General features: G+C 43.7%; 1 protein-coding gene across 1 annotated transcript; it reads left to right on the plus strand.

The window, feature by feature from the left end:
- Positions 1–267: 267 nt before the first annotated feature.
- On the plus strand, positions 268–18,970 carry LOC130356136 (zinc finger protein 706-like). The gene is made up of 4 exons (XM_056557207.1): positions 268–426; positions 1,109–1,250; positions 12,508–12,615; positions 17,479–18,970. The coding sequence occupies exons 2-3, from the start codon at positions 1,119–1,121 to the stop codon at positions 12,601–12,603; spliced, it is 228 nt and encodes a 75-aa protein (XP_056413182.1). The 5' UTR covers positions 268–426; positions 1,109–1,118; the 3' UTR covers positions 12,604–12,615; positions 17,479–18,970.
- The last annotated feature ends 3,675 nt before the right edge of the window (positions 18,971–22,645 follow it).

Genomic DNA, 22,645 nt, shown 5'->3' on the forward strand with positions numbered 1-22,645 from the left:
GTAGTGTGAACCTACCCTCAGCTTCCTTTCTGTAGCAAAGTGTTTCTCAACCAGGATTCCTCCAGCTGTTGCAAAACTAAAACTCCCAGTATGCTGAGAGATGTAATTTTGCAACAGCTGGGGACACCCTGGTTGGGAAACACTGCTGTATCAGGTATATATGTCGTCCATGATGTCTCACATTGACCATCAGCACTGTAGCCTCCAATGCTGTTTGGTTTAAGTGCAGGGTCCCTTTAAGTCACGTGTCCAGCGCTTGTTGCCTGGTAACGGTCCAGGCTGCCTCTAGGTAGGAAGTGGCGTAGTGCTGAAAACTGGAAGGAGCCGGAAAAAGGCGGATGTGAGCGCGTCTGCGTGTCGCGACACCGCGTGATTGGTCTGTCGTGACAGAGGAGGTTGGTGGCGGTGTCTGGACGCCACAGACAGGTATGTGGGGCCGAAAAGCTACCCGACTGTGCGGCGCGAAGGGAGAACAGAGTCCGGTGCGGTGTTTCAGCAGAGCTCCCTGGAGGAGGTTGGGAAGGGGTGGTAGGGTCGGCGTTAGGATGCTACGAGGCCGCTGACTTTAGCCCGGATAACGGGCACCGGGTGTATCTGCAGTGCACAGCCCCGGGAGGGCGGACATCGCACTCTTTGGATACTGCGCATGCGTGCCCCGCATCCTATGGCGATGAAACCTCTGACCCCAGGGGTGGATGTGACTGCAGAGTGGTGAGCAGGTGCAGAAGGATGATGGACACCAGATCCCTGTCATGATATACGGGATAGTGAACTCTGAGTTACTCACTTGTGCACCCATTTGTCCATACCTGTTCTTGCTGTCAGTGAATGGAAATGTCCCTGGATCATCACCTCAATGTCCCTGGATCATCACCCCCACACAAAAAGCATCTACTAAAAGGAAATCTCACAGTGAAGTCCTACAGAAGTGGGCTCCAAACTGCGGACCTTCAGATGTTGCAAAACTACAACTCCCAGCATTCCCAGACAGCCAACGGCTGTCTGGGCATGCTGGGTGTTGTAGTATTGCAACATCTGGAACTCCACAGTTTGGAAACCGGTGTCCTACAGTATGATGTATCTCTCATAAAATGTTGTGTTTTGTCAGAACTGGTATAATGGCTCGTGGGCAGCAGAAGATCCAGGCTCAGCAGAAGAATGCCAAGAAGCAGGCTGAGAAGAAGAAACATGGAAGTGACCAGAAAGCAGCAGCTAAAGCCGCCCTGGTCTTCACGTGTCCTGTGTGCAGAGTAAGTGTGGACGTTCGCTTCAGGTGTCACTGTGTGGTGCACGAGTGATACTACTTTACAGGTTAACAGGCGCTTGTCCATCAAAAAACAACTTATCCCCTATCCATAGGATGGGACAGGTTTTATTATATCCCTTTAACGCCCGCGGACATAAATGTACGTCCTGGTGCAGCATTATTTACGTCCTGTGTATGATCGTAAGCATCGGAGCGGTGTTCGCATCATACTCTGCAGGTCAGCTGGGGACCCGCCGGTAATGGTCAACATCTGCATTCGTGCGGATGTCCGCCATGAACCCCTCAGATGCCATGATGTATACAGATCACGGCATCTGCAGCAATGGGCATGTTAAAATAGATGATCGGATCGCCCACAGAGCTGCCGCGGCGATCCGATCATCTGTAATGGCGGCCTGAGGTCCCCTCACCTGCCTCCAGCCGTCTCCCGGCATCTCCTGCTCTGGTCTGAGATCGAGCAGACCAGAGCAGAAGATAGCCGATAACACTGATCAGTGATATGCCCTATGCATAGCACTGAACAGTATTAGCAATCAAATGATTTCTATAGTTTCCTATGGAGACTATTAAAGTGTAAATCGCCGTGTGCGCAAATGTCCGAACTATCAAAATATAATGTTAATGATCCTGTGCGGTGAACGGAAATGCTGCTTTTTTTTTTTTTGTCACATTTTATTCCAAATAAAAATGACAAAAAGTGATCTAAAAATTTTATATATGCAAATGTGGTATCAATAAAGTACAGAAGATGGCACAAAAAAGGAGCCCTCATACTGCCCCATGTCAGAAAAATTAAAGTTATAGGTGGTCAAAATAGGGCGATTTTGTACAAAAAGTTGAAATTTTTTATTTTTTTTTTGCGGTACAAAAATATAAAAGTATCTAGCCATGGGTATCATTTTAATCGTATTGACCCACAGAATAAAGAACACTTGTCATTTTTACCGTAAAAGTGTACTATGTGAAAATGAAACCCTCCAAAGTGCAAAATTGTGGTTTTCATTTAAATTTCCTCCCTAAAAAAAAATAATTCTTTGGGTTCTCCGTACATTTTTTGTAAAATGAAATAAAGAGTTATGGATTTTAGAAGGCGAGGAGGAAAAAACGAAAACGCAAGAATAAAATTGGCCTGGTCCTTAACCCCTTAAGGACCAAGGGCGTACAGGTAAGCCTTTGCTCCCTGGTACTTAAGGACCAATGGCGTACCTGTACGCACGTGGGAATTTCGGTCCCCGCTGGTGACTGCTGATATCAATCAGCAGGCACCCCGCGCAAATGCCCAGGGGGGTCATCAGACCGAACCCCCCCCCCCCATGTCGGCGATCGGCGCAAATCGCAAGTGAATTCACACTTGGTGACCCAGAATATAAGGGGGATCATGGTTGTCTAAGACACCCACAATCCCCCTGAAGAGATAGGAGTGAGGTGGCAGGGGTGCCACCCTGCTATTGGGCGTCTAGAAGCGACGTCCAATAGCAGATTGGAGGCAGGGGGATTAACTTTTGTTTTCCCCGTTCTGCCCACCCACAATAGGCGGGGCAGAACGGGGAAACGACAGAGGACCGGCGCCGAAGTCCACTTACCCATTGGTGGAGGCTGTGGGCAACGATCGTGTTGGAGATCGGCGGGCGGCGATGTCGTGCAGCTGGCTCCCTGGATCCGACGGAAGCCAGTAAGTTGCTTAGCAACATCTAGAGGGCTACAGTCTGAGACCACTATACAGTGGTCTCTACACTGTTGCCCTCCAGATGTTGCCCTCCAGACAAGCTGTCATGCTGGGATTTGTAGTTTTGCAACAGCTGGAGGGCTACAGTTTGGATATCACTGTGCAGTGAACTGTGGCCCTCTAGATCTTGCAAAACTATAACTCCCAGCATGCCCACATAGCAGTTTGCTGTCTGGGCATGCTGGGATTTGTAGTTTTGCAACACGTGGAGGGTCACAGTTTGAAGATCACTGTGCAGTGGTTTCTAAACTGTAGCCCTCCAGATGTTGCAAAACTGCAAATCCCAGCATGCCCAAACAGCAAACAGCTGTCTCGGCATGCTGGGAGTTGTAGTTGCGTACCTCCAGCTGTTGCATAACTACATCTCCCAGCATGCACTTCGGCGATCAGTACATGCTGGGAGTTGTAACAGCTGGAGGCACACTGGTTGGAAAATACTGAGTTAGGTAACAGAACCTAACTGATGGGTTTTCTAACCAGTGTGCCTCCAGCTGTTGCAAAAGTACAACTCCCAGCATGCACGGTCTGTCAGTACATGCTGGGAGTTGTAGTTTTGAAACAGCTGGAGGTTTGCCCCCCCCCCCATGTGAACGTACAGGGTACATTCACACGGGCAGGTTTACAGTAAGTTTCCTGCTTCAAGTATGAGCTGCAGCTAATTTTTCGCCGCAGCGCAAACTCCTAGCGGTAAGTTCACTGTAAACCTCCGCCAGTGTGAATGTACCCTAAAATCACTACACAAACACATAATAAAGGGTAAAACACTACATATATATACCCCCTTACACTGTCTTCCCCCCCCCCCCCCTCCCCAATAAAAATGAAAAACGTATTGTACAGCAGTGTTTCCAAAACGGAACCTCCAGCTGTTGCAAAACAACAACTCCCAGCATTTCCGGACAGCCACTGACTGTCCAGGCATGCTGGGAGTTTAGCAACAGCTGGAGGCACCCTGTTAGGGGTATTCTACGCCAGTGATTTCCCAATGTCCACCCCTATGCAATCTCTAATTTAGTCCTCAAATGCGCATGCAAATCTCTCACTTCGGAGCCCTGTCGTATTTCAAGGAAACAGTTTAGGGCCACATATGGGGTATTTCCGTACTCGAGAGAAATTGCACTACAAATTTTGGGAGGCTTTTACCCCTTATGAAAAGGAAAAGTTGGGGTCTACACCAGCCTGTTAGTGTAAAAAAAAAAAAAAAAAAAAAAATAATAATAATAATTTTACACTAACATGCTGGTGTTGCCCTTTACTTTTTATTTTCCCAAGAGGTAAAAGGGAAAAAAAGATCTCCAAAATTTGTCCATTTCTCCTGAATACAGAAATACCCCATATGTGGGCGTAAAATGCTCTGCGGGCGCACAACAAGGCTCAGGAGTGAGAGCGCACCATGTACATTTGAAGCCTAAATTAGTGATTTGCACAGGGGTGGCTGATTTTACATCTGTTCTGAAATAAATGCCAAAAAATACCCATATGTGACCCCATTTTGGAAACTACACCCTTCATGGAATGTAACAAGGGGTATAGTTAACTTTTACACCCCACAGGTGTTTCACGAATTGTCATTAAAGTTGGATGGGAGAATAAAGAAAAATTAAAAAATTTCACTAAAATGCTGGTGTTACCCTAAATTTTTCATTTTCACAAGGGAAAATATGAAAAAAGCCCCCCCAAAATTTGTAACCCCATTTCTTCTGAGTAAGAACATACCCCATATGTGGATGTAAAGTGCTCTGCAGGCGAACTACAATGCTCAGAAGAGAAGGAGCGACATTGGGATTTTGAAGAGAAAATTTGTCCGGAATTGAGGCCACGTGTGTTTACAAAGCCCCCATAGTGCCAGAACAATCGACCCTCCCACATGTGACCCCATTTTGGAAACTACACCCCTCACGTAATGTAATAAGGGGTACAGTGAGCATTTACGCCCCACAGGTGTCTGACAGATTTTTGGAACAGTGGTCCGTGAAAATGAAAAATGTAATTTTTCACTTGCTCAGCCCACTGTTCCAAAGATCTGTCAAACGCCAGTGTAGTGTAAATACTCACTGCACCCCTTATTAAATTCTGTGAGGGGTGTAGTTTCCAAAATGTGGCCCACATGTGGGGGGTCCACTGTTCTGGCACCATGGGGGCTTTGTAAACGCACTTGGCCCCTGACTTCCATTCCAAACAAATTACCTTTCCAAAAGCTCAATAGCGCTCCTCCTCTTCTGTGCATTGTATTGCGCCAGCAGAGCACTTGACGTCCACACATGAGGTATTTCCATACTCAGAAGAAATGGGGTTACAAATTTTGGGGGTCATTTTCTGCTATTAACCCTTGTAAAATTTGTGGGAAAACCAGCATTTTAGTGAAAAAAAACTTTTATTTTTTTCATTTTCCCATACAAATTTCACGGAAAATCATCAAATACCTGTGGGGTGTTAAGGCTCACTGGACCCCTTGTTACGTTCCTTGAGGGCTGTAGTTTCCAGAATGGTATGCCATGTGGGGGGCTTTCTGTTGTTCTGGCACCATAGGGGCTTCCTAAATGTGACATGCCCCCCAAAAACCATTTCAGAAAAACTTGACATACGCATATGAGGTATTTCCTTACTCGAGAAATTGGGTTACAAATTTAGTGAGGATTTGTCTCCTTTTACCTCTTGTAAAAATTCAAAAATTGGGTCTACAAGAACATGCCAGTGTAAAAAAAAACAAACAATCTCGGAATCAGAATGAAAGGTAAAAGCGTCCCAGAGTTATTAATTAGTCCTTAATGACACAGGACGTATATTTACGTCCTGCGCCGGCTCCCGCGATATGAAGCGGGGTCGCGCTGCGACCCCGCATCACATGGCGTCAGTCCCGGCGCTCATCAACGGCTGGGACCCGCGGCTAATACCACACATCGCCGATCGCGGCAATGTGCGGTATTAACCCTTTAGAAGCGGCGGTCAAAGCTGACCACAGCTTCTAATGTAAAAGTGAAACTATCCCGGCTAGTCAGTCGGGCTGTTCAGGACCTCCGAAATCGCGGCGTCCCGAACAGCTTACAGGACACCGGTCAAGCGCAGTCAAGCGCCAATAACACTGATCACAGGCGTGTTAATACACGCCAGTGATCAGCATGAGAGATCAGTGTGTGCAGTGTTATAGGTCCCTATGGGACCTATAACACTGCAAAAAAAAAGTGTTAAAGGTCATTTAACCCCTTCCCTAATAAAAGTTTAAATCACCCCCCTTTTCCCATAAAAAAAAAAATAGAACAGTGTTAATAAAAATAAACATGTGGTATCGCCGCATGCGTAAATGTCCGAACTATAAAAATATATCGTTAATTAAACCGCACGGTCAATAGCGTACACGTAAAAAAATTCCAAAGTCCAAAAAAGCTTATTTTGGTCACTTTTTATACCATTAAAAAATTTATAAAAAGTTATCAAAAAGTCTGATCAAAAGAAAAATCATACCGATAAAAACTTCAGATCATGGCGCAAAAAATGAGCCCTCATACCGCCCTGTACATGGAAAAATAAAAAAGTTATAGGGATCAGAAGATTACATTTTTAAACGTATACATTTTCCTGCATGTAGTTATGATTTTTTCCAGAAGTACGACAAAATCAAACATACGGTATATAAGTAGGGTATCATTTTAACCGTATGGACCTACAGAATAATGATAAGGTGTCATTTTTACCGAAATATGCACTGCGTAGAAATGGAAGCCCCCAAAAGTTATGGCGTTTGTTCTTCGATTTTTGTCGCACAATGATTTTTTTTTTCCATTTTTGGGTAAAATGACTAATGTCACTGCAAAGTAGAATTGGTGACGCAAAAAATAAGCCATAATATGGATTTTTAGGTGGAAAATTGAAAGGGTTATGATTTTTAAAAGGTAAGGAGGAAAAAACAAAAGTGCAAAAACTGAAAAATCCTGAGTCCTTAAGGGGTTAAAGGGGTATTCCAGGCAAAACTTTTTTTTTTTTATATATATCAACTGGCTCCGGAAAGTTAAACAGATTTGTAAATTACTTCTATTAAAAAATCCTAATCCTTGCAATAGTTATTAGCTTCTGAAGTTGAGTTGTTGTTTTCTGTCTAACTGCTCTCTGATGACTCACGTCCCGGGAGCTGTGCAGTTCCTATGTGGATATTCTCCCATCATGCACAGCTCCCGAGACGTGAGTCATCATTGAGCAGTTAGACAGAAAACTTCAGAAGCTAATAACTATTGGAAGGAATAAGATTTTTTTTAAAGAAGTAATTATATATATATATATATATATATATATATATATATATATATATATATATATATATATATATGTTTTGGCCTGGAATACCCCCTTTAAAGTGAAAGTGGTCAGATGTGCAAAAAATATTCTGGTCCTACAGTGAAAATTGGCCTGGTCCTTTAAGGGGTTAACCCGATAACGACCATGGACGTCTATACTCGTGAATGGCCGTTACCGGGGTATGACGCGGGCTCCCGACTCGAGCCCGCGTCATACCGGCCAGCCACCAGCTGATTCCTGTAGCTGGGGGCCGGCGTTAACCGCGGCCGGCTATTAACCCTTTAGATCGCAAAGTTGACAGCGGCGTCTAAAGGTGCCTGTATTAAGTCCCTGGTGGTCCAGTGGGGTCCTACTGGGGTCCTACTTTTTTAATACATTTTATTAAAAAAAAAATTATAAAAAATGTATTAAAAGTTTTTTATATGCAAATGTGGTATCAAAAAAAGTACAGATCATGGCGCAAAAAATGAGCCCCCATACCGCCACTTATACGGAAAAATAAAAAAGTTAGAGGTCATCAAAATAAAGGGATTATAAACGTACTAATTTGGTTAAAAAGTTTGTGATTTTTTTTAAGCGCAACAATAATATAAAAGTATGTAATAATGGGTATCATTTTAATCATATTGACCCTCAGAATAAAGAACACACGTCATTTTTACCATAAATTGTACGGCGTGAAAACGAAACCTTCCAAAATTAGCAAAATTGCGTTTTTCGTTTTAATTTCCCCACAAAAATAGTGTTTTTTGGTTGCGCCATACATTTTATGATATAATGAGTGATGTCATTACAAAGGACAACTGGTCGCGCAAAAAACAAGCCCTCATACTAGTCTGTGGATGAAAATATAAAAGAGTTATGATTTTTAGAAGGCGAGGAGGAAAAAATGAAAACGTAAAAATTAAATTGTCTGAGTCCTTAAGGCCAAAATGGGCTGAGTCCTGAAGGGGTTAAAGGGGGAGGGTTCTGAGGGGCATGTATGTGGGCCAAGGATGTAAGTGGCCCCTACCTCACTGCAAACCTGTTCTCCCACCCTCTCACTACGCCTAAACCTATGCGGAGTGTACGCCCTGATAAGGGCGGCCCCGCTCCGGAACCTAGTCATGCACTGGTCCTGTTTAGTGCCTACATTCGGGATAAGTGAGGAAGGAGGCTCTCTGTCTCACTGGGGTACCCTATCTGGCTGGTTGGATGGGGAAAGGTAACACTACTTCTGATATACCCAATATATGAGTAGAAAAAAAGATATAAAAGCCACACTGGTCGTGTGTTAATAAATCATGCATGTGATATACTAAGAAGCAGATAAGGGGACCTGTCAGGCCAATAGTTCAGGGTTATATGGCCTGGGCTATTGTGATATAGGACCTGGGAAAAAATAAAAATAAAATAAAATATATATATATATATATATATATATATATATATATATATATATATATATATATATATAGTATAATAGTTCTCACATATGTGTGTTATTCATATATCATAATGGGGTACCCACTAGGTATCAGTGTGTGTGTATATATATATATTATTGTTATTCATACATCAGGATGAGATGCCTTATCACCAGAAATGCAATTCAGATTTATAGAAAACAGGAGACTCTATAAACAAATCCCATGTACACTGTCTCTAGAACAAACCCATGTGGGTAGGTATCACAGGGCGCTATTATCAACAAATGAAGCCACAGTATATACACATGGTTATTTTCAAACCTGAGCAGATAGGTATAGATACACATTGGAAAACAAGAGAGAGTACTTATGTCGCTGACTGATCAGAAAAGCAAACTTCCCCGTTTCACCCCCCCCCCCCCCCCAGCTTTTCAGGGGACAATGAAGGGGCTTCATGATATGAGGACAACCTCTGATGGCCGATACAGTGCAAGATAGATGGAGACTGCCTGGTAGCCATGCTTAGACTGCCCACACCACATGTTTAAATGTTGGCTATGGTCTCTCCCTCAAGTTCCAGCAGCCAGTGGTGTCTACATTCGTCTAGATCGTGCTCAGCTTAATGGATGAAGACAGGTGATTCTATGTGCGGAAACCATGCCAGACGGAGAGTAACTTCCTGTGCTGCAATCTCCATTCCTTGGTGCGATCACATGATCGCATCATGTGCCGGGTGAGTCTCCTGGGTTACATGATTGGCTAGGTTACGGATGTGTCGTCCCATCTGGGCTTCATATAATTGAACACATGATCGCATCACATGTTCAGTCATGTGCCCGGGTGCGTCAGATGAAGACGCATATCCCAGGTCACATACTGTGTATATACTGTGGCTTCATTTCTTGATAATAGCGCCCTGTGATACCCACCCACATGGGTTGGTTCTAGAGACAGTGTACATGGGATTTGTTTTGAGTCTCCAGTATTCCATAAATCTGAATTGCATTTCTAGAAGTCCTCTGGTGATAAGACATCTCATCCTGATGTATGAATAACTATAAAAAAATAAAATAAAAAAATATATATATACACTGATACCTAGTGGGTAATGTATATATTTCAGGTCCTATATCACAATAGCCCAGGCCATATAACCCTGAACTATTGGCCTGACAGGTCCCCTTATCTGCTTCTTAATATATCACATGCATGATTTATTAACACACGACCAGTCTGGCCTTTATCTTTTTTCTTCTCACATATATTGGGTATATCAGAAGTAGTGTAGTGAGACAGAGAGCCTCCTTCCTCACTTATCCCGAATGTAGGGACTAAACAGGACCAGTGCATGACTAGGTTCCGGAGCGGGGCCGCCCTTATCAGGTTTAGGCGTAGTGAGAGGGTGGGAGAACAGGGTCGCAGTGAGGTAGGGGCCGCTTACATCCTTGGTCCACATACATGCCCCTCAGGACCCTCCCCCCTCTTCCCCCCCTCCTAGGTGCAGCATGTGTTTTTGTTTGATGGCATTGGACCCCTGAGGATCCTTTTTAGTGGTAATATTAAATGTTAAGTTTTAGTGTTTTCAGTGATTTGTTTATTTCGGCAGACTAATTACAGTTCATTTCTTTTGGTGATTTGTGTATTAAAAAAAAAAAAACTATTTGAAAACCTTGCCTTATCCCCCAGGACATGTTAGCTAACCTCAAAATCGAGGCTGAGCTGTCCAACTTCAAGATGAATTATCAAAAATCACAGGCCTTCTACATGTCTCTCCCTAGTTTCTGACCTGCAACACTCCTTCTACCGATAGTCCTAGGTTTAGGCATAGTGAGAGGGTGGGAGAACAGAGTCGCAGTGAGGTAGGGGCCGCTTACATCCTTGGCTCACATACATGCCCCTCTGGACCCTCCCCTCCTATACCCCTACCTGAGACAGGAGTTGGTTGCCATCATTTTGTTTTTGTCATTAACCGACAGATTGGATAATTGAATCACTATAAATGTAAGTCTGCAAATTGGATACCGATCATGGTTCCGGTGCAGCATGTGTTTTTGTTGTTTGATGGTATTGGACCCTTGAGGATCCTTTTTGGTGGTAATATTAAATGTTTTTTTTTGTGTTTTCAGTGATAGGTTTTTCGAAACACTGCCACTGCAGTTTTTGATACAAAAACCGGAAGTGGATCCAGTAGGAAGGAGAAGTGTAAATCCTTCCTTTATATTTCCCTTTTCAATACACTTTACAAAAAAGCGCCAGAAAAAAAAAATTCCCCTAGTAATCGTGCCGAAACAATCATGCTTAGCTGAGCACTTCTTTTTTCGTGGTTTGGTGCAAGTCTCATCTTATTCTGATGATTGTTAAATGTGATCTGTCTTATAATGTAGGGTAAACTGCAGCCAGGGTCATGACTTGTTTAGGAGTGGTACTGTGCAGAGTAATATGAAGGGCCTGTTCATTTGTGGCCCCGTTCCTGAGTTATGTCCAATAACCCAAATATGCAATTATTTTATGATCATTACAGGTCAGTCATCCACATTCTCTTCTGCACTGCTGAGCTCCACTTCCACATGCAATGGTCACATGACTGTGACATCATCACAGGGTCTAAAGCTTCAGCATGTAGCAGATACAGAGCAGGTCCTGGTCGGGCAGTCTCTGCTGATGTGTTTTGTGTGGAGATTTGTTGTGACTAGAGATGAGCGAACTTACAGTAAATTCGATTCGTCACGAACTTCTCAGCTTGGCGGTTGCTAACTTTTCCTGCAGAAATTAGTTCAGCTTTCCGGTGGGCTGGAAGAGGTGGATACAGTCCTAGGAAAGAGTCTCCTAGGACTGTATCCACCTTTTCCAGCCCACGGGAGCACCTGAAAGCTGAACTAATTTATGCAGGAAAAGTCATCAACTGCCGATCCGAGAAGTTCGTGACGAATTGAATTTACTGTAAGTTCGCTCATCTCTAGTTGTGACTGCTAGACCAGGACCTGCTCTGTATCTGCTGGATGCAGTACATGTGGAGGCACATGTTCCCTGTATAGGGCCGAACCAGTCGGGCATAAGAATGCACCAATGGGCTGGGAATGCACCTAAGCACTTTATTTGCAAATTTTGATTTCCGGTCATATTTCAGGAACAGGGCCACGTAGGGGAAAAAAGTAAACTGTGTTGGCATTGGTGTTACCCTCACCAGTACCCTTTACCAGCATATTAGTACAGGTGATGTTCAATCATAAACTTAAAGGGGTAGTCCAGTGGTGAAAAACGTATCCCCTATCCTAAGGATAGGGGATAAGTTTGAGATCGCGGGGGGTCCGACTTCTGGGGCCCCCTGCAATCTCTCTGTACGGGGCCCCGGCTCTCCGCCCAGATAGCGGGTGTCGACCCCCGCACGAAGCGGCGGCCAACACGCCCCCTTAATACATCTCAATGGCAGAGCCGGAGATTGCCGAAGGCAGCACTTCGGTTCTGCCATAGAGTTGTATTGAGGGGGCGTGTCGGCCGCCGCCTCGTGCGGAGGTCGACACGCCCCCATCCTGCGGGCTGTCGGGGCTCCGTACAGGAGATCGCAGGGGGCCCCAGCGGTCGGACCCCCCGCGATCTCAAACATATCCCCTATCCTTAGGATAGGGGATAAGTTGCTCACCACTGAGTCACCACTGGACTACTCCTTTAATGATCTGTGGTTGTCTCTGAGGTCATTCCTTCACTGATGGGTGACTTATGGCATATCCTAGCCATCATGATGTACATCAAACTACGTTTACAGATTTTGCGAGTGTTATGACCTATGTCAGATGTTTTTTTTAAATATATTTCAGACACAGATGCCAGACCCAAAAACCTTTAAGCAGCATTTTGAAAGCAAACACCCTAAATCTCCAATGCCTCCAGAACTGGTAGACGTGGAGGCGTAACAGGAAATGACGGTTAGTCACTCTGTTTCTCAGTGAGTCAGAATTATTAGAGAACATGTTGCCTTGTTTATGATGTACATTTTTTTTCTACATTTTATTAAAGATCACACCGTGCTAAGTTGGCAGTCATGTCTCTTAACAGCATGAAATGTATTATTACTTTAAGAAGTCTCAGACATGCACAAGGTCATTTTACACTGCCTCCAATTTGATACAAAAGCATTTCAGCACAACCAAAAGAGAAGAAAATTATGTCAAAAAATTAGTGCATGTTATATTTGCTGTACAGATATTTCCCACATATAGAGGGAGATTTATCAAAACCTGTCCAGAGGAAAAGTTGTAGAGTTGCCCATAGCAACCAAGATTGCTCGTTTTATTTTTTATAAGGCCTCTGAAAAATCAAAGCGATCTGATTGGTTGCTATGGGGAACTCAGCAAATTTTCCTCTGGACAGGTTTTGATAAATCTCCCGCATAATGTGTTTTACAGCAGCACATAGAGTCTCTGCAGCTCCTTGTATGCTATGGTACCCTACTGAACATCACTCTGCCATTGGCCTAAATGTATGCCCAAAATAAATCTATGCCGCTCAGTCCTTGCCCTTACAAGAGGCAGATGGGCTCCCTGCATACACATCAGATTGTCACAGAAATAGATCGGATCTGCTGACTAAACATGTATGATCCACCTTAATATTCAGCAGTTTTGGTGAGATCTGTGCGCAGTCAGTCTGTGGCACACAGAAGAGATTAGGTCATCAGCAGATCTTGCCAAACTTGTCATCTGGCATTAACCCTGTAGCCTTTGTGATGTAACTGGCCATGCATAAATCCTCTGACATACAAGCATGTCATAATGATAAACAGCTGATGTCCTGACTATGGCTAACAGCTGGGCGCCTGTAATAGCTGGAATCAGACAAGCCTCTTATCCTGACCGTTTAGCCCCTTAGATGCCATGGTTAATAGCTGCCACATCTTCTTTTAGTTGGGAGAGTAAGTGGCCTTACCTGATCTCTAGGCCTGTTGCCTTGGTTGTATGCACGCAACTGGGCAGAGAAAATGTGATGGGAGTATTCTTTCTTTGTTTTGAACAGCAAAACATTTAAAATGCCAAATTATATAGCTTAATCACGGTTTCTAAATAGGTTACATGTACTCCAAAATAGTACAACTTATTCAGTAAAAACAAGCTCTTGTTCTGCTGTGTAGACAAAAAAAGCAGTTATGTCAGTGTAAATGCGGCAACACAAAGGCAATATTGCTGCGGTCCTTAAGGCCAAAATAGGCCAGATTAAATATACAGTTTCTTTACCTACGTTAAGGGCTCATTCACATTACCGTCTGTACCGGTATTCTCATGCCCATTATTAAATCTGTTCTTTTGATATTTTCAAACCGCTTGCAAACGGCTGTAAATGAATTCCATTGATGTCAATGGGATTTCTCAAGCGCTTCATTGGGGGACACCGAACCATGGAGTATATGCTGCTTGCCACTAAAAGGCTGACACTAGGCAAAAAACAAGAGAGAGTAGTCTCTTCCCGGCAGGATATACCCGCCTCCTGACTCAACTCAGTTTTAGCTTAGTGTCAGCAGGAGGCAAACACAGGTGTCCTCCAGACCTGGTCTTATTTCTTTAGTTTTTTTTCCTAGTTTCAGTGTATAGTTAGATTTCCCTTTTTTTGTCTTCTCTAGCGTGGGGCGACAGGAGCATGGCGCTGCCTGATACCCCCACCTGCAAGTTAGGGGCACAGTGTATTGCTGAATGGGCCCTAATGCTTGGCCATTAGGGGTTAACCTGCAGTTAGCTTCCCCTCCACCGATCATCTGCCATATTCTGCCGTGGGACCTACCTTTTCCTCAGTCGCATGGCTCCAGGGTTCCAGCATGGGGGGTGCATCCTTGGCATCTATTATGCTGGCTATTTTGGTCTGGGCTGCTGGTGGCCTGCCAGTGCCCTGCACCGCAGCTTCTCTTCCCACAGCACTCCCTTCAGCTCTGTGGCCTCTGCGCACCTGCTCTTGTTCCGGTTCGGGCCGCGACCAGTGGCACTAATTGAGCCCACGGCTCAGGCCTGGTCAGCTGCTGTCAGTTTGTTCCTGGGCTGGGTTTTCTGCCCCCCCCACACACACACTTATCCTCCTATGAGAATAAATAGAGCGCTCCAGGAGTCGGGGCTCTACCCACTCCTTGGGTTTGCGCGCGCTGAAGGGGTCCCCAGCTGGCCCCTCCTCCTCTGCTACTGGCCCAGTGTGGACCTGGATGCATACAAGCCCTGCTCTGCTGCTCCTCAGCATCTCTGCTGGTCATCCTATTTCTGGCTGCACCTGCAGGACTTGCTTCTCTCAGGACACGGGAACCTGGGTAAGATCACTCCTTGTCCGTCTGGTTGTCTGACTTGCTAGTGCCCTTCTTCATGTCAGATCCCAGACCCCCCCCCCCCCTCCTCCTCTCTGGTCACTTACTATGCTTGCTCAGGCTGTAAAATCAAAATGCCAGGCGGTTCCTCTGATCCCACCTGTCCATCGGGTGCGTCCCTGTGTCCCAGTGCTCCCCTGGCTACCGTGCAGGATGGTTTTCTGGACGGCAGAAGGTCTGATCCCGCTCCTTAGTGGGTCTCATCTCTCTCTCAGACTATCTCCGATTTAGCCAGGGTTTTCCAGGAGGTAGTTTCCGCCTTGGGACGGTCCTCCTTACATTCGTCTCCTAGGGAGACATCAGTGGGTCTCCCCCTCCGTCATTTTCTACGGCCCTCCCGTGGCCATCCAGGTCGCCTTTCCTCCGCTTCCTCTCCTGAGTGGGGCCGTGCGGGGTCCTCCTGTTCTCCCTCCACCTCCTCCAGCCGCCACCGCAACCGGTCACCCAGTGTCCGCTCCCGGTCTCCATGCCCCCCCTCCCAGTCCACCTCTACCCGTTCCAGGACTCCTACGGTTCCCAGGGAAGCTGGTGGACTTGCATTCAGATCCTCCCTCTGACTCGGAAGAGACTTCCCGCATGTCAGATATGGTGGACAGTCTGCAGTCAGGGACACATTCCATTTATAGGACGCAGGAGCTTCAGGCGCAGCCCCTGACGCCCCAAGTTTTCAGTCCACGCACTGAATTAGACGAGCTGTTAGAGGCGGCTTGGAAGCATAAAGATAAGCGCTTCCTCGGGACCAAAAAGCTCCGGGCTCTCTTTCCCTTTGCTCAGGACCTGGTTACAAAGTGGTCTCCTCCTCCTACGGTGGACCCTCATCTATCGCGGCTGTCTTAATCAACCACCCTGCCGCTGGCTGACTCAACTTCCTTTTAAGGACCCCTCAGATAAGCGCATTGATTTGGCCAAATTTGCCTTTGAGGTGGCAGGCTTGGCTTTGTCATCAGCTTTTGCCTCCACTTGGGTATCCAAAGCCCTCTCTGTTTGGGCCGGTCAATTGCGCCAGGGGATTTTGAAAGGTGCGTCCCCCGGTGATTTTCCGGCAGTTCTTGCGTCGCAAATTGATACTGCAGGGGAATACCTCTGCTCGGCCTCCTCGGAGTTGGCTTGCTGCGATGCCTTTGCCTCTGGCAATCTAGTGGCGCTCCGGCTGAAAGCTTGGAACGCTGATCCGGCCTCTAAGCGTTCCCTCCTTTTCTGGGATCTCATCTATTCGGCAAATGCCTAGATGAGAACATCTCTGAGGCTACCGGGGACAAGAGCTCCCTTTTGCCCCAAATTGTACGTGCCATTCAAACTCTAAATAAAAAAAATCCTGGAATACCCGTTTAACCCTGTTTTGGATGTTCTTCAGGGCACTTCGTTTGAGCCTCTGTGTCAGGCTTCCCTTTGTATCCTTTTCTGGAAGGTGGCCTTACTTGTTGCGATCACGTCTATTCGCCGTGTGTCAGAATCGGCTGCCCTCTTGCTGTGCCTTTTCTGGTGATCCACCAAGACAATGTAGTTCTTCGGCTGGTGCCTTCTTTTCAACCCAAGGTCGTGACTTTTCACTTGAACGAGGAGATAGTGTTGCCTTCTTTCTGCCCATCCCCTTCTCATCCGCGACTCTCATGCTCGAGGTGGGTATATCCTGCCGGGAGGAGCCGACTTTTTCTTTTGTTTTTTGCTTAGTGTCAGCCTCCTGGCGGCAAGCAGCATATACCCTATGGTCCCGTTCCCCCCCTTCCCCCCCCCCCCCCCCCCAAAAAAAAAAAAAAAAAAAAGCTGTACTATTTTATTTATTTTATTTATTATTATTATTATTATTATTATTATTATTAAATTTTTTTTTTTTTTAAAGTCCTTTGCAAACCGTTTGCACCCATTTGGTTCTTAATCCATAATTTTTTTTTGACAGCAAAAAGACTTGGCACATAGTATTTTTTTTTTTTTTTCCTGTCAAGAATAACGGAATAGAAATGGATATTTTTGGATAGATTTAACATTGAAGTCTATAGGTAACGAATTGAAAACAGATGAGCCTTTAATGTATCCAATTGTACCCATTTTTTCCAATCCCCATTATTACTTCTGAGCATGCTCAGAAGAGTTGTGAGCAAGCAGGAAGTAACCAGACAAAAATATAAACAGATTAAAAACTGATGCAACAGGATAGCACTTAATGGCATGCTTTTGCAGCAGTTTTAGTATGGTCCGTTTAGCAGCAATGACAGGAGAATAGCAGGATGGGAGACAATGGCCGTGTGAACCTAGCCTTAGGTGTGTGATATAGTGTCACCTGACCTGTAATTGACTGCAGTAGCTTTATGTTTCAGACAAGTATTTAGTAATCCTCCCATATGTAAAGACATCACAAGCTACAATGTTGTTGTTTTTTATTGTTTTTTGCATATAGTGTCAGAAGCATTAGTGTTCATCCTATTTATTAATTTGTTTTTCCTGCATTTTCTAGGTATATCCTCCTTTTTAAATGGAGTGAGTTGAGCATCTCTAAAAGACATTTCTTCTATAAATCTGGATGCACCTACCTATTTTATGTTAAGTCAGAGATGAGTAACGACCGTATCCGGACTTTACAGCCACTAAATATTCACAGTGTGGATTTTATATCCTGTTAGATATGGGGTCATATGCCAGATCACCAACAGGAGCAGTTCTAACCTTTTTGTTAAAACCATTCCGTGGTTGGTACCCTTTTCCCACCATGCAGATGGACCATTCAGTGAAAAATCCACCGGTTATATATTTCATGCAGTGTCATAAACACAGACAGATTTTGAGTAATTGATGGAGTATTCCATTCACCTATTATGGCAGAGCAATACTTTGTTCAGTTTTTTTGCATTCCAGTGTAGACATTGATAATTTAATTTAATATTTTTTGACCTGATAGTACATCATATGTCCAAATCTTTATGAAATATCACTTGCTATACTGTGCCATTGCCAAACACTTGCACATTTTCTTGATCTCACCAGCCTACCTGAGGTGAAAGCCACTTGATCCAACCTATCCTGATCATTATTAGTAGTATTATGTTGTGTTTTGTTTCTTTTTTTTTAGCCGAACATTTGTTATTCACATTATCAGGCCTGAGTTGTAAAATATATTGCAGAGCTTGATACTAGCTGTGTAATAGTAACTCTGTAAGGCTGCTTTCACACTATAAAATTCATCCGTTTTAAAGATCCGTTTGATGTTCCGTCATGAAAACCCTGAAAATCAGCCATTAAACATGCGTTAGAAAATCCTATTATAGTCTATGGGATTTTTACATTATCCGTTTTAATCCGTTATAGTCAGTTATTAATAACGGACGTTATTTTGTGATGGAAGATGGTAACGGGAGAAATAGTGCATGCACTATTTCTTCCGTTCATTCTCCCGTGACAAAATAGCCTCAGTTATTAATAACGGACTATAACGGATTAAAACGGATAATGTAAAAATCCCATAAACTAGAATGGGATTTTCTAACGGACGTATGGGATTTTCTAACGGACGTTTAATGGCCAATTTTCAGGGTTTTCATAACGGAACATCAAACGGATCTTTAAAACGGATGAATTTAATAGTGTGAAAGCAGCCTAAGACATGGGATAAACCAGATATGCCCTTTTTACTTTAGTTATTTATCAGTATCTCATTTTATTCCCAGTACTAAATATTCAGCTTCCAATCCTTCCAAATATTATGCAGTAATAAATGTGGGATATTGGCATCCATGCACCACTAAGTAACTTATTTATGGGGGTTTCCCTGTGGAGGAAGATGTGAAGAGTTACAACAGCTGAAATCGTGCCAATTCGTCATCACGTACATGCCAAAACATTTTCTCAACATTCTAGCAGTTAACATTTTAACTTGCTTTACAATTTCCTCTGTATAATTATGTTAAGAAAGTATTTTGTGTAACAATCTTTAATAAAAATTTAATTTGGAATTTGTTTTTAAATGTGAGTATCCTTATCTGCTTACCTTGTCCACAATTTGTAACCCCTAAAGGACAATGCAAATTTTCTATTTTTTTTTCTCTTAATTTTTGTATTGACAAATTCCTATGTGGGCTTTTTTATTTTTTTTTATACCATAAAATATTTAGAAAAATATGTACAGTACAGACCAAAAGTTTGGACACACCTCATTCAAAGAGTTTTTCTTTATTTTCATGACTATGAAAATTGTAGGTTCACACTGAAGGCATCAAAACTACGAATTAACACATGTGGAATTATATACATAACAAAAAATTGTGAAACAACTGAAAATATGTCATATTCTAGGTTTTTCAAAGTAGCAACCGTTTGCTTTGATTTCTGCTTTGCACACTCTTGGCATTCTCTTGATGCGCTTCAAGAGGTAGTCACCTGAAATGGTCTTCCAACAGTCTTGAAGGAGTTCCCAGAGATGCTTAGCACTTGTTGGCCCTTTTGCCTTCATTGGGTTCAGATCTGGTGACGGTGGAGGCCAGGTCATCTGGCGCAGCACCCCATCACTCTCCTTCTTGGTCAAATAGCCCTTACACAGCCTGGAGGTGTATTTGGGTTCATTGTCCTGTTGAAAAATAAATGATGGTCCAACTAAACGCAAACCGGATGGAATAGCATGCCGCTGCAAGATGCTGTGGTAGCCATGCTGGTTCAGTATGCCTTCAATTTTGAATAAATCCCCAACAGTGTCACCAGCAAAGCACCATCACACCTCCTCCTCCATGCTTCACGGTGGGAACCAGGCCTGTAGAGTCCATCCGTTCACCTTTTCTGCGTCGCACAAAGACACGGTGGTTGGAACCAAAGATCTCAAATTTGGACTCATCAAACCAAAGCACAGATTTCCACTGGTCTAATGTCCATTCCTTGTGCTCTTTAGCCCAAACACGTCTCTTCTGCTTGTTGCCTGTCCTTAGCAGTGGTTTCCAAGCAGATATTCTACTATGAAGGCCTCACACAGTCTCCTGTTAACAGTTGTTCTAGAGATGTGTCTGCTGCTAGAACTCTGTGTGGCATTGACCTGGTCTCTAATCTGAGCTGCTGTTAACCTGCGATTTCTGGGGCTGGTGACTCGGATGAACGTATCCTCCGCAGCAGAGGTGACTCTTGGTCTTCCTTTCCTGGGGCGGTCCACATGTGACACAGTTTCTTTGTAGCTCTTGATGGTTTTTGTGACTGCACTTGTCGACACTTTCCACCAAGAATATGACCTATTTTCAGTTGTTTCACACTTTTTTGTAATGTCTAATTCCACATGTGTTAATTCATAGTTTTGATGCCTTCAGTGTGAATCTACAATTTTCATAGTCATGAAAATAAAGAAAACTCTTTAAATGAGAAGGTGTGTCCAAACTTTTAGTCTGTACTGTATTTGTGGGATGCGTGGTGGGTATAAGTCTAGGTGTTGCTTTAAACTGTTTTAAACTGCAGCTACCAGATATGGAGACTACTTGGCTTCTAAGCTGTTTCCATACCTCTTTGAAGGGGTACCCCACTAGAAAACACTTGTGTTAGTTTTTTTTTAACCCCTTAACGACGAAGGACGTATATTTACGTCCTGCGCCGGCTCCCGCGATATGCCACGGGGTCACGCGGTGACCCCGCGTCATATCGTGGCGGTCCTGGCAGCCATCAACGGCTGGGACCCGCGGCTAACACAGGACATCACCGATCGCGGTGATGCCCTGTATTAACCCTTGAGACGTGGCGAACAAAGCTGACTGCCACGTCTGAAGCGAAAGTGAAGCTATCCCGGCTGCTCAGTCGGGCTGTTCCGGACCACCTTGGTGAAATTGTGTCGTCCCAAACAGCTTACAGGACACCGGGAGGGACCCTACCTGCCTCCTCGGTGTCTGATCGGCGAACGACTACTCCGTGCCTGATATCCAGGCAGGAGCAGTCAAGCGCCGATAACACTGATCACAGGCGTGTTAATACATGCCAGTGATCTGTGTAAAAGATCAGTGTATGTAATGTTATATGGGAGCTATAACATTGCAAAAAAAAATAAAAATGTAACCCCTTCCCTAATAAAAGTTTAAATCGCCCCCCCCCCCTTTTCCCATTAAAAATAAAACAGTGTAAATAAAAAATGTGGTATCGCCATGTGCGTTAATGTCCGAACTATAAAAAATATATAATTAATTAAACCGCACGGTCAATGGCGTACACTTAAAAAAATTCCAAAGTCCAAAAAAGCTTTATTTTTGGTCACTTTTTATACCATTAAAAAATGAATAAAAAGTGATGGAAAAGTCCGATCAAAACAAAAATGGTACAGATAAAAACTTCAGATCACGGCGCAAAAAATGAGCCCTCATACCGCCCTGTATTTGGGAAAAATAAAAAAGTTATAGGGATCAGAAGAGGACATTTTTAAACATATACATTTTCCTGCATGTAGTTATGATTTTTTTTCCAGATGTACAACAAAATCAAACCTATATAAGTAGGGTATCATTTTAACCGTATGGACCTACAGAATAAAGAGAAGGTGTCATTTTTTACTGAAAAATGCACTGCGTAGAAACGGAAGCCCCCAAATGTTACAAAATGGCGGGGTTTTTTCTTCGATTTTTGTCGCACAATTATTTTTTTTCCGTGGATTTTTGGGCAAAATTACTCACTGCAAAGTAAAATTGGTGACGCAAAAAATTTCATAATATGGATTTTTGGGTGAAAAATTGAAAGGGTTATGATTTTTAAAAGGTAAGGAGGAAAAAACGAAAATGCAAAAACTGAAAAACCCTGCATCCTTAAGGGGTTAAAGCAACTGCTGCCAGAAGGTTAAACAGATTTGTAAATTACTTCTATTAAAAAATCTTAATCCTTCCAGTACTTATCAGCTGCTATGATCCACAGGAAGTTCTTTTCTTTTTGAATTTCCTTTCTGCCTGACCACAGTGCTCTCTGCTGACACCTCTGTCCATTTTAGGAACTGTCCAGAGTAGGAGCAAATCCCCATGGAAACCTATCCTGCTCTGGACTGTTCCTAAAAAAGACAGATGTGTCAGCAGAGAGCACTGTGGTCAGGCAGAAAAGAAATTCAAATAGAAAAGAACTTTCTGTGGCTTATACAGCAGCTGAGAAGTATTGGAAGGATTAAGATTTTTTTAATATAAATTAATTTACAAATCTTTAACTTTCTGGCACCAGTTGATCTAAAAAAAAAGTTTTCCCGTGGAGTACCCCTTTTTATCTTTGGTGCACCGTAAATGGGGGGGGGATTTGACTTTTGAATTTTAAAAATTATCAGGTTTGGTTAAATTTCATCAACATGCAAAGGGTAACATACAGAACCCCACTAACTTGAATATACAGGTGGTTTGTGTGTGTGGGTGATCCTGAGTAAGACCATGTATTCCTTCCCCCCAATCCTTTTAGCCGTTCCCAAAATTAAGCACAATCTTGCAATATGCAAATAAACTCTTAGTTTTATTAGCTATCGGCACCTCTGACACTTTTCCTTGTGTCCAATTTGGTCTACAGTATGGATGATACTGGACACAAGACTGAAAACATGCAAGTACTCAGAACAATCTACAATTTGCATGGGTTGTAAGTGTTACCTGTGGCCATACACTTATTTGGTGGAGGAAACCGATCAATGATCTAGCTTAACTATCATA

This window comes from Hyla sarda, chromosome 2 (assembly GCF_029499605.1).
Source record: "Hyla sarda isolate aHylSar1 chromosome 2, aHylSar1.hap1, whole genome shotgun sequence".
Lineage (NCBI taxonomy): Eukaryota > Metazoa > Chordata > Amphibia > Anura > Hylidae > Hyla > Hyla sarda.

Coding starts and splice junctions, on each gene's coding strand:
- LOC130356136 (XM_056557207.1), top strand. CDS start 1,119: ATGGCTCGTGGGCAGCAGAAGATCCAGGCTCAGCAGAAGAATGCCAAG. Junction 1,251..12,507: donor TCACGTGTCCTGTGTGCAGA/GTAAGTGTGGAC, acceptor AATATATTTCAG/ACACAGATGCCAGACCCAAA.